General features: G+C 45.8%; 1 protein-coding gene across 1 annotated transcript in view; it reads left to right on the forward strand.

The window, feature by feature from the left end:
• The first annotated feature begins 1,809 nt into the window (after positions 1–1,809).
• The window catches only part of LOC144828756 (COP9 signalosome complex subunit 5-like), a 185,023-nt gene continuing 173,833 nt past the window's right edge, over positions 1,810–12,999 (forward strand). Inside the window, exon 1 of the mRNA XM_078687201.1 lies at positions 1,810–2,608. Within this exon, the coding sequence (XP_078543327.1) occupies positions 2,454–2,608 (155 nt within the window). The 5' untranslated portion in view covers positions 1,810–2,453. The remainder of the gene's footprint in view (positions 2,609–12,999) is intronic.

Consider the following 12,999-nt stretch of genomic DNA (forward strand, 5'->3'; position numbering starts at 1 on the left):
ACATATAACACTCAAATGAGGGTGGAATCAACTTCTTATCTGATCAAGCTATCCTTTTTGTGCCTGCTGACAAGCAGACCATAATTATTAATTGGACATATACTACTGGAACAGGTGTCAAACAAGTAGTAGACCGTTACAGTATGTAAAAGGTGAGATTCTTATGTGTAACCATAGCCAACAAGTGGCCTTTTGGTGCCACTTAATGGACCAAAAGGCTGTAGTGCTTGGATTTATCGGAACTGTTCTTTTGGTAAACTTAATCAGAAAATGTTTTATTTGGGCTTCGAAAATGTAGGCGTAAAGTTAATGTGTTCACTTTGACCGGGATGTAGTTCCAGGCCTTGGTCTCCAGTAAAGAGAATATGATGTCTCCTGGTAATTGCCTTTTGGAACTTAGGTACCACTGTCAACAACAGCGATGTAGATTGCAAGGTTTTTTTATACATAATGACTCAAATACTAATGTGAAGATTTTTGTTGTTACGCTTCTCTATTACACTCATGTTATCGACCTCAAACCGATGGAAGGCTAAGTGAACCCACAGGGATTTGAACTTTTGATCATGAGGTCAAACACTGCATGTTGGGGTCCACCGAGTCACCAGACATAGCTCATGAGTAAGATGGCCCCACTTTTTTTGCTTTAGAAACACTGTCGCCACCACATTCTCCAAATGTTGCATTTCTGCAAAAGGTTATGCTGGGGAATGGCATATATAATTGAAATAACTAGTTTGGATGGCACCCTGGCTCGTATGACCTGGTACCTTTCAGAAGGAAAGGGAATAAACTCTTCACTAGGTGCTCAGTGTGAGGATATAGAAGGTTTTTCCACCATCATAATCTATTTTTTTTGCATGTTGATCAGTTTACCTCATCCAGGCTTAATTTGCTAATAGCCAGTTGATATTTCTGCATACCTTACATTCCTTTGTTTCTTTACCAGCAACAAAAGGGACGGGCCCGTTTAAAGCAGCCAGTCCATGTCTCCAATACAGGAAAAAAATATGCTTTGAGGCATAGTGCGTGTAGGTGCGCCTTGCGCATGTTTTTTTTAATTTTTTTTTTTAGAGTTTTTATATAGCGCGAACTAGAACCGAACCGAATCAGTTATCAGAGCGCTTTACATAGCACCAGTTACGTTACATGAGAACACACTTTCATTTTAGGCACATGTGTATTTCACCCATCCACAACAAACCTTAGATGGGTTAATACCTCATTGAACATAGCCACTGAGAAAAAGGAAAGCAAATAGTCACGGCTGTGCAGAGAACATACACCAAGTCCACGGTACATGTACACAAGAAATCTAACAAGACAGAACGCTGCTGAGAATTAGCACACTCTGCATGTATTTCCACTGCATGTCAGTGAGCCATGATCAGTCGTGACTCTTGGAGATGAACATACAGAAGCCCACATTCAGAGGGCTAGCACACCACCTCAACAGACATAAGTGCAAACGCAGGCTGTAGCACTTCATTTCTCTTGGAGTGCACTTCTAGCAGGACAGTTAATAACACTCACTGATGCAGTCTGCTCATTCCTCTCTATTAGTTCAAATAACAGACATTTGAATCAGGCCGCTTGCTGCTGCGCTCCCTATCTCTCAGGTCAGCTCGCCATACCATCCTTCGATGCGCCACAGTTGCCCCTACCCGCGCTATACCTGCTCCTGTGCCGCCCTGCACAGCCGCCTCCGCTGGCCTCTCACTGCCAATGGCAACCAGCACCAGCGAGACCAACGCCTGCAGCCGGTATTCAGTAGAATCACTTGCAACTGTGGGTGACAGCGCCCTCTGCACCTCGGAGGAGTCACTGCGGCTTCTACATCTGGGCAGACAGGCTTTGCACAGATGCGAGGGCTCTTTTTCACCTAAAATTCGGGAGCGGTCGGATTGTATTTTCTGTTTTTACTTTTAAACATTCAAGGCAGTGTCTTCCTGTGCTTCGCATTTGGTACAGGGCTCATATAATGAGTTTCATAGTCTAGAAAGCCTGGAGTTGCACTGCTTGCAAATGAAACTTTTCTACCTAATATGGCCGCGGCCTGGGTACGTAACAAAATGCTTTGATTGGTCTAGTTGTGACAGGTGTCCGAAGCGAGTCACAGTCGACCACTCCATGTCTTGAGGGTGGGGATACATTATTTTACCCCTTCTTCGGGTTTTGGTCTACTTACCCGGCGCGAGCCTTTCAGCTTTGTTCTATCGGTCAGTAATATCCTGTGAGGAGAGAGAGGCTGCAGCGCGTTAGTGCTGACAGCTGTGTGGGAGCTAGGCCGAGGACTTTAGTCTCTCCAACCCCCGCGTGGTTTCTTCGAGAGAAGGCGGGGATCTGTTGACAGCAGCGGAAGACGATGGCGGCTTGTGGGACCTAGAGTTCAGTGGCTCTCCGTTTCTCCCGGCACTGTGCAATACTCTCTGTTCTCCTCGCCCCGTGGAGCTATGGCTGCAGCCGGCAGTAGCAGCGGGAGCAGTGTGGCCCAAAAGACATGGGAAATGGCGAACAGCATGCAGGAGGCGCAGAGCATCGACGAGATCTACAAGTACGACAAGAAGCAGCAGCAGGAGATCTTGGCAGCCAAGCCCTGGACTAAGGAGTGAGTATGGGCTCAAGCTGGAGGGTGGTATTAAGAGAGCATGCTGGGCATGAGAATGCGAAAGTGGTGGCTTCTCCGATGCTGTTCACTGGGTGTGCGTTTAACTTTTAGAAGGCAGGGGCATAGCTCTGTCCCATCGGCCCATCCCATTTAATCAGACCGCACTAGTTTGGTTTTTAGAAAAATTAAAGTCGCAGGCTTTTATACTTTAAAAATGCAATCATTGTTTTATTGTATAGTGACATGTTCTTACATGTGAATCGCTGTAGTTCTTTTGTTTTGCTAGTAGAGAGGCGGCTCACGTGAGTTTATTTTAGTTTTTCCCCCCGCAGTCACTCTCTCTGTAGAAATATATATATATATATATATATATATATATATATATATATATATATATATATATATATATTAAAACAAGAGTTTAAGCTAAAAAAATCAATTATCATTGAAAATTCCCAGTTATAGTTTAGTTAGCAAACTATAACTTGCGCCCCACCCACTGTACACTGCGTATGATGCACATATCGCTCATGATGTTAAATTATATACTTGATGACCTTATCCAATGTTTGCGGCAGTGTGCTATAGGCCTTGTGGACTGGAAGTAATCCAAGCTACACCTGTGCCCAATTTTCTATCACCAGTCAAGTGATAATGCACATACCCTTTCGCCACATGAAAACACAGCTTATCACTAAACCCATACCACGTTTGGTGGATGTCACCCTCTTTTTACTGGTATCACCCGTCTAATAATAGCTCTATTCACTTTATTGGAGTCGCCCACTTTGTAAACCTTGAATACCCTCCAAGAAAGCATTCGTTCTCTATTCTTCTTTACAGGGTCACCCTTTTAAACACTTCACATGATGTAATTTTGTCTCTAGAGGCTGTCTTTATTTATTTATTTGCAGAGTTTTATGTAGCATGAACATGACCCTACAGGGTGTCATAGCGCTGCACATGTGGCAGTCAGGACATACATAAAACACAAGATGCAGGAGGGAGAGAGCAGGGTGCAAAAACCACAAATAAATGCAGATGCAGCATATCAAAACAATTTGTAAGCTCATGATCTTAAGGAGTCTAAAAGTAAAAGATTAGGCTTAATGACTGAGGGTGACTAGTGAAGGAATCTATTCATCAAAATCGTTTTTACTTTCTCTTTGAAGAAGGTAGACAGGGGTGTGGAATTTAATAACATATCTACTTATCCACGAGGCAGGTTGCTTCATAAATCTTGCTTGCTTACTTACTTAATAAATATTGTTGTCCTGTAACAAAATCCACTTGTCTCTTTGGTGCCATGAAGTGTGGCTACTAATTATGGCAGCAATCTCATTATATAAGAGCTCTGATGTAGCCTCTCCGATTATGCCAGGGCGCATACCATAGTAGTGTTTGAATACTTGCAATCTGCTTATGTTGCCACATTTCCCCAGATCTACATGCTGGGGCTGAAGCAGGTGTGGTAGGCAATAGTTCCAGGGTTAGAAGGCCCTTTTTAGGTTTCGCTGGAGCGCGGAGCTCTTAGCTCCGCCTCCAGAGAAATCTGTAGTCTTCACAGTAAGGGCACTTGAATACGCCCTCTGTTCCATTGGCTAGCTCCATAAATGGAGGCTAGCCATTGGAACAGAGATCTGTCCGTCATTCACGGACCAGATTCGTGGGCGTTCCCTCGATTTTTTTTTTTTTTTTTTTTTTTGATTTTTTTTCCCTGGGCGTTCCCTCTGTGGAGTCATGCGGCGGTGGGCGGAGTTGTTTTTGTTTTTTTCGGCGCCATGTTGCTCTCATTCTGCGGCCGACCGATGTTGGAGGAAGTCCAGGTGGGTGAGTGCTTGTTTTTCCATTTCCTTGCCTTCCTGCCCCCCCTCCCGCTGACCGTGTGCTGTTCCCTCCCCCCCTCGCTGTCCTGTGCCCCGTTCCCGCCCCCTCCCGCTGTCCGTTACGCCCCCCTCCCCGTGTGCCCGTTACCAACCCCCTCCCATTTCACTCTCCGTTGCTTGTTTGTTTTTGGTGCCCAGGGGGTTGCATTCAGACTTGTATCGCCCAAGCACGTGGTTGCCATACTATTTAGAGCAAGTTTAGGCTTACTATTTGACTGCAGTTAACAAGAAATCATCTGGAATGCACTCGGTTTACATTGCCACTGAAAACGCAAAGGTTTAAATGGTTTCTTCTGTATGGCTTTTATCTAATTGGGAGCAGGGCATGGTGCTATTAAGAGGATTAGCAAACTTTTGATTAAATGCACTATGCCTTGAATTTCTTATGTTGAAGTGGACTCTTTTGGCAGTAATCACATCGCCAGGAGAATAATTGAACACCGTGTGCTGTTCCCGCCCTCCCCCCTCGCTGTCCTGTACCAGGAGGTGAGTGACCAATACTCCTCTGACTGGATCCAAAGCCCACTGTGTACATCATTTTATTTTTATTATGTCTCACCTCTGTCTGTTGCCAGACGTTTTGGTACTTTACAGTGGACTTAGCGCCCGCCCATTTCTACTTCGGTTCACATTTCTACTTCGGTTCAATGTCACTCTCCTTTGCTTGCTTGGAATTCTTAGCTTCGGTAGGTTTTCCTCCCTCTACTTTATTTCTGTTTTTTTTTTTCTTCTTTAGCGTTATGGACGCACTGCTGTCCATCCACGGCTCACTATTTCAGGTGGTACTTTTTTCTTTTTATTTAAGCACCACTTTATGAGAGTACGTGTTTCCTCCAGCTGGCTCCCTTGTGTACTTCTCCCCCTCTGTGTTTCTCACTCATTCTGTTCCTGCCTTTCATCCTTTGTCATTTTGCTTGACCCAGCATCTCCTACCCATCCTTCGTTGTCAGTGTGCTCTCCCTACCCTCTCCTGCCCACCCTCCATTGTCCATGTGCTCTCCATACCCTCTCCTGCCCACCCTTTGTTGACGTGTGCTTTCTTTACCCTCTCCTGCCCACCCTCCGATATCCGTGTGCTCTCCCCACCCTCTCCTGCCCACCCTCTATTGCCCGTGTGCTTTCTTTACCCTCTCCTGCCCACCCTCCGATGTCCGTGTGCTCTCCCCACCCTCTCCTGCCCACCCTCTATTGCCCGTGTGCTTTCTTTACCCTCTCCTGCCCACCCTCCGATGTCCGTGTGCTCTCCCCACCCTCTCCTGCCCACCCTCTATTGCCCGTGTGCTTTCTTTACCCTCTCCTGCCCACCCTCCGATGTCCGTGTGCTCTCCCCACCCTCTCCTGCCCACCCTCTGTTGACGTGTGCTTTTTTTACCCTCTCCTGCCCACCCTCCGATGTCCGTGTGCTCTCCCCACTCTCTCCTGACCACCCTCTATTGCCCGTGTGCTTTCTTTACCCTCTCCTGCCCACCCTCCATTGTCCATGTGCTCTCCATACCCTCTCCTGCCCACCCTTTGTTGACGTGTGCTTTCTTTACCCTCTCCTGCCCACCCTCCGATGTCCGTGTGCGCTCCCCACCCTCTCCTGCCCACCCTCTATTGCCCGTGTGCTTTCTTTACCCTCTCCTGCCCACCCTCCGATGTCCGTGTGCTCTCCCCACCCTCTCCTGCCCACCCTCTATTGCCCGTGTGCTTTCTTTACCCTCTCCTGCCCACCCTCCGATGTCCGTGTGCTCTCCCCACCCTCTCCTGCCCACCCTCTGTTGACGTGTGCTTTTTTTACCCTCTCCTGCCCACCCTCCGATGTCCGTGTGCTCTCCCCACTCTCTCCTGACCACCCTCTATTGCCCGTGTGCTTTCTTTACCCTCTCCTGCCCACCCTCCATTGTCCATGTGCTCTCCATACCCTCTCCTGCCCACCCTCTGTTGACCTGTGCTCTCCCTACCCTCTCCTGCCCACCCTCCATTTTCCGTGTGCTCTCCCCGCCCTCTCATGCCAACCCTCTGTTGCCCGTGTGCTTTCTTTACCCTCTCCTGCCCACCCTCCGTTGTCCATGTGCTCTCCCTACCCTCTCATGCCAACCCTCTGTTGCCAGTGTGCTTTCTTTACCCTCTCCTGCCCACTCTTCATTTTCCATGTGCTCTCCTCACCCTCTCCTGCCCACCCTTCGTTGTCCATGTGCTCTCCTTACCCTCTCCTGCCCACCCTCTGTTGCCAGTGTGCTTTCTTTACCCTCCCCTGCCCACCCTCCGTTGTCCTTGTGCTCTCCCTGCCCTCTTCTGCCCACCCTGTTGCCAGTGTGCTTTCTTTACCCTCTCCTGCCCACCCTTAGTTGTCCATGTGCTCTCCCCTCCATCTCCTGCCCACCCTTCGTTGTCCATGTGCTCTCCTTACCCTCTCCTGCCCACCCTCTGTTGCCAGTGTGCTTTCTTTACCCTCCCATGCCCACCCTCCGTTGTCCTTGTGCTCTCCCTGCCCTCTTCTGCCCACCCTGTTGCCAGTGTGCTTTCTTTACCCTCTCCTGCCCACCCTTCGTTGTCCATGTGCTCTCCCCTCCATCTCCTGCCCACCCTCCGTTGTCCACGTGCTCTCCCTACCCTCTTCTGCCCACCCTCTGTTGCCCGTGTGCTTTCTTTACCCTCTCCTGCCCACCCTTCCTTGTCCATGTGCTCTGCCTACCCTCCGTAGTCCGTGTGCTTCCTCTACCCTCTCATATTTAATGTACTTATAAGACCTTTGGGATAGCTCCTTTCATCCATTGGTCTGTTTCTGCATTATTCACATTTTGCTTCCACCCTCCAACACATACACCATAGGCCTGCGCACTTCAGTCGTTTGGATCCCCCGATTTATGTATGGCTCATGACAGCCCCAGCTCCTTCCCTATTCCTCTGCCTGGCTCACTGCAGTGTCAGTAGCTTCGCAGACTCGGCCTCCTACTCTTGTTGCAAATGGGAATCATTGCAACATGTGTTCTATTTTGTTCAGTATAAACATTTGTTGTCAATTTAGGAGTACTATTCTCAATATACTTTGTAAGGTGCACAGCGGTTACCCTAGACTCCCCCTATAACATGTGTATTGTGAGTATGTGAAGAAAAAGTTACATGCCTGTGGTAACGACCTATCTGGTGGATGCTCGGTCTACCTGCAGATTTCTTACCTGTAGAATAATCCCAAGGATCACACTGGATACGGAAACTTCAAAGCTTTCAGACTGCTGTTAGTGGTACGCTGGCTTTGTATCGATGCCGGAAGAGGCATCAGATGACATCACTAAACATCCTGGTGTAACAACATTCAGTTCCCATCCATTATTTCCAAGCCTTCAAGGCGAGCTGACGGATTGGCATTGACAAAAGTAGTACAAAACTAAATTTGAATCTGGGGATTTTATTAGCTTTCCCCAACAAAAATCCATCAGAGAGGCGGGCTGGTTGCTAAGGTATTATATATATGAAAGAGCTTAAAGATTACAGCCTAAATGGTATCAACGGTCAGCATCTTTTTTTTATTTGCTACATATGAGAAAAAGCACATGGAGGTCAGCAACTGTCGTTAGTGACAGTGGAAGAGTAGACTGTATCTGACATTCGATACCCGACAATCTCTGTAGGTCAAAGGCCAGCGATTCTGAATATTCATTGAGGTAACCAATTATTCATGTATATAGGAACACAAAAAATTAGCGCCTGTGCTAATTTGGAATCATTCACTTAAGCGTTTTTTAGCTATGGTGTGGCAAAATACTCTTATGGGAATATGAAGGGCAAATACAACCTATTTCTCAGCTCTAGAATTCCTTCTCTCCCCTTCAATATGTATTCATCAATTTGCATAAGCCTTTTTTTTAATTAACTTTAGTTACATGAACTATTTTTGGTAAAGTTTCATGAAAATTATTGAAGTGAAGTTATGGTTAGGTTATCGCACCAAAAACTGTTTTGATAAAAAAAACCTGGAAACGCACAAAAACACGCACGGTGCAGTTATGATTGTGAATTAAAGCCTAAAAATCCCACTGACATTAACAATCCATAAATTGCAAAATAGTCATGCAAACTATAACTCGGTCACCAAAGGAGAACTAGTGGATTTGCCAAAAAGAAAAAAAACAAGCATTTACAATGCAATGGTCTCGGCATTTTTAAAGTTAGAGCTATTGGCATTGCTCATGACATTATTTTTATTTATGGTTTTTTTTTTTAAACATAAATAAATGGCATTGTCATTTACAGAGCCAATAGCAGGGCAGAAGAGCAAGCACAACGAACGAGGGGGCAGGACAGCAAGCACAAGCAACGAGCTATAAACAGACACAGAGAGGAGGAGAGAATCCCCAGGTACATGGAACACTTACCCAATCAACAATTGTGAGACTAAAGGTATATAGGAAGGCACACAAAGCACCAGTTTCTAGAAGAAAGTATGTTGGGGAGCTCATGGGAGGTCAAATGAGAGCAGAAAGAGGTGAGGGGGCGCTTGAAGACTGGAAGGGATCGTCAGAGCAGAAGTCATGTGGGGAGAACAGATGGCCAAGAAATAAGAGTGCAACAGAGAAAGGTAGGGCAGGGAGCAAGGAGAGAAAAGGCAAAAACATTAAAAAAGTGACAGGTTAGGAGATCCTAATGATAAGGGGGTACAAATGAGGGCAGAGAAATGCACGCATAGGGAAGGAAGTCAAGTTGTCATTTACAATGCCATTAGCTCTAACTTTTCCAAATGCGAAACCGTTGCATTGTAAATGCTTGTTAGTCTGTGCAAACCTACTAACCCTCACGTTTTAAGAGTATCAACAGTAATCTTCTTAAAAGGTGTTTTCTGTTATCTGTAAAACACTCTTGTCCCCTGTGGCCCAGATCGCTGCACGATACGTTGCGGATGAAATTGTTTGTGTTCTAGATAGAGGGTGAGCATCTGGACAATAGGTTAATTACCCAATTTAGCGTCAAACCTCACCCACCCTTCATTATTTCCAATCATGTTGGAGACACAGAGCTTCTCATGGCGCTCCCAATGTCATTTTGATAACTGGATCCCCAAATAATTTAACGTATTAGTGCTTTGTAGTTTACTTCCTTAATTATAAACCGTATGTTGTTTCCCTTCTGCACGACCACAACTCATTGTAAAAGTTGTAGCAATATTAATTGCCATGCTCCTCTCCTCCATAAAATCTGTAAAAGAATGTATTAGAAGTTGCAGACCTTTTGGGGTACCTGCTAATACAGCTGCATTAGCAGGAAGAAAAAGTATCTGGTCCTGCCGCCTACCAATCTTGGGGGTATCCGCACCCACTGCTTGAGGTGTTTTTTTCTACGTCATTTATTTATATTGGAAAAAAAGGGGCCCCATTACACACATCTGTGGAACCCCTCTTCTTATGTTGAAAGGTTCCGTTGGTTTTCCTGTATTCCAAATCTAACTTTTGCCTCTAGATGTTTGTACAAATAGGCTAAGAAAGAAATAATTTCCTTGGTGGCCCCCTTTTAATCCAGACATTTCCACAGCTTCCTATGATCAACCAAATCTAGAGCGCTACTAAGGTCGATAAAGCAAATATACAGTGATCCATCCATAGCTTGGGTATACTTCCCCATTAATAGGGTCAAGTTAAGCGATGGCTCACCCGTCCCCAGGCCTTTCCTGAACCCAAACCGGGAACTAGAGAGAATGTCATTCTCTTCTACCCATAAGTCCAATCTCTCTAGCAAGACTCTACCTAACATTTTAGCGGAAGAGTCCAGCAGTGAAATGGGCGTATAACATTTTGGGTCGTTTCTAGAACTCTTCTTAAAAATCAGTATAATTAGTGAGGTTAACCACGTAGGGGGTATATGCCCAGCTCTTGCTGCAGTAAGAACGTTGGTTAAAAAAGGGCCCCATAAATTCAGCTCGGATCTATACAAATCCATTGGGACCCTATCCGGTCCAACGGCCTTACCCTTTGGGCTGTTGTTAATAACCCTAACTACCTCCTCTACAGTAAATGTTATACTGGTGGATAGCTCGCCTGCCCAACCACCTAGATCACCCTTTTGTTGGTCAGACTTAGAGAATATTGAATCAAAATGGTCTGCCCCTTTGGTAGGGGTGACTGCAGAGTCCAAATCTGGGTCAGTTCCCTATGTAAAAAGGGGGGCCGTAACAGTTCTCCAAAACAGAACACTGTCCTTAGTTTCAGCAGCCTGCACCAGGTTCGCCCTTACCCCCCCCCCCCCCTATAGGAACTTCTTCCTGGCATTTACCGGTTTTTGTATAGTTTATTCTAGCTGTCCGAACTGCTTCCTTATCCCTAGGATATTGGTTTAGGATTTTGATCATCCTGGTCCTAGCCTTTGTGCATTCCCCATCGAACGACCCACACCTTTCCTTCCCATGAGATTTAACCCTTAATGTAAGTAATTGAGTGATAAAGTTGGCTATTATTACATGGGCATCTCATGTCTCCCTGTGATTATTTACAGACTCCAGCCCAATAAATAGTTGGTCCAAGATCTTTACCACCAAATTCATTATAAAATCAGATGGATTAACACCTGCCCATTTAATCCCGAGACTCTTCTGACCTCCAGGGACAATGTTGGCAATCTTCCCTGATTAGTTATTTTTTGCTTTCTAACAAATTTCAAGAACAAACGTCAGATCAATTTACAGTCAGAGATGTTGTAGTAAGCAGTGGTGGCTGAGGCTAACGATCACTAAAGCCAGAATTTATACTGTAGTTTGAACATGGATAAAATGCCTCCCCTCTTTTTTTTGGGGATTAAACCATAATAATACTTCGTAATTTCCAGTTATGGAAATGGAGGTGAATTCTTCTCATAATCATTCCCTTCTAGTTATCTGTTTGAAACCCCAAGTTGTCAAAAGGGATATTCCAATAGTCCTTAATTTCCCTTTGTATGAGGCAACATAGAAGGTATGATTGCCTCATTAAAGTCCACAGTTAAGGAAATTGTGGGAGGACTAAAGTTCTTCAAAATCCTTGGCCCACTTTTCTACTCTACAACAGCCCGCTACTGGGATTATGTAAACTTTAAATCCAAAGACACTTGCTCCTATCTCGGCCAGTGATAATCCTGCAATAAATTTAGCTGCGAGCAGCATTTTTTGGGGACTGTAGTGAGCGTTGTAAATCAATGTGCCTCTTCTCCTAATTCTTTCATCCCCCTTCCCCTTCCCTCTTAGATTTTCTACATCAGGACCGTAAATAATTCTGAGCAGTGCATGCATACATATTGATGTCCTTCTGCCCAGTTAATCAGTTTTTATGTACATATTGAAAGGTACATTTTCAAAATCTAGATGAAATAAATATTATGTAGTTGCATCCCTAACGCTTCAACATTTGAAACAAGAATTCAACTGAAGTATACAAAAAAGTGATTGATAGAATGTGCATTAATCTCAGCCACTGCTAATTCACCATTCCAGTCAATTGTAATTTTGCACATCATACCACCTGAGTTTGGACCCAGCTATATTCAAATCAGTTTTTTTTTTTTTAATTTGTTTTTATTGCAGATTCACTGTAAATCGGTGACTAACACTCCGATATTTCTGACGTGAGACACACGTAGTGCCTCACCCCATCATCATGTGGACACACGGCCATTCAGCCCACATCCCGGAGGTTGGGCGGCAAAGTTTGATAGGGTGTAATTGACATGTCCCACATACATTTCTGAGCAATCAAAGAGCATTCCAAGCCTCTGCTTTTTCGTGAACTAAACTCCCCCCCCCCCCCCCCTCCCACCCCTGAAACAGCAAGAAAACACGTTTTAACCTTCCTTTAGATTATGAACCTAGAACCTTGCAGCAGCTGCCCCTTCCCACCCGCTCCCCCACGCCACTAGCACACTACATTGTTCCACGCGACAAGTCTCCCTTGCCCCATGCCGGTCCATTAACACAATAATGAATTACAGCTTGTCAATGTCGACGCCCTGTTGACCCCGATGGCCCGTCCCGCTCCCGATAGAGAAATCCACCCTCACAACCCCCCATCCAGCCCGTGATATCGTCTCCACTTGGACCAAACTCTGCGGAATTTTCTGGGACATGCCCTGGCTTTATAAGTCACCCCTTCAGCTGCCATGTAGAGGTCAAGCCCTCTCCTCCATTCCTCAAGGGTCGGTGTGTCCGACGCCCCCCAGTATTTTGCGATGTCCCTTTTCGCTACCACCAATGCTAGGACCAGGAAGATGAGGAGGGGGCGCGTCAGATCCACCTCATTGGTCATGCCCAATAACGCTATCTTGGGGTCTTGTACGATCGAGGCCTCTAGGACCTCCTCCAGTTCTTTGAATATCTGGGTCCAATATGTTTGTATGACACTACAGGACCATATCGTGTGAAAGAAGTCGCCCACCTCGCTATGACACCTAAGACACCCTGGGTCCTCTATTTTCCCCATTCTACAGAGCCGTTGTCTGTCATAGTAAGTTCTGTGGAGTACATTGAACTGAATCAAACGTAACCGGGACTTGACCGCCACCTCTCGG

The sequence above is a fragment of the Lissotriton helveticus genome, chromosome 4_1 (genome assembly GCF_964261635.1).
Source record: "Lissotriton helveticus chromosome 4_1, aLisHel1.1, whole genome shotgun sequence".
Taxonomy (NCBI): Eukaryota; Metazoa; Chordata; class Amphibia; order Caudata; family Salamandridae; genus Lissotriton; species Lissotriton helveticus.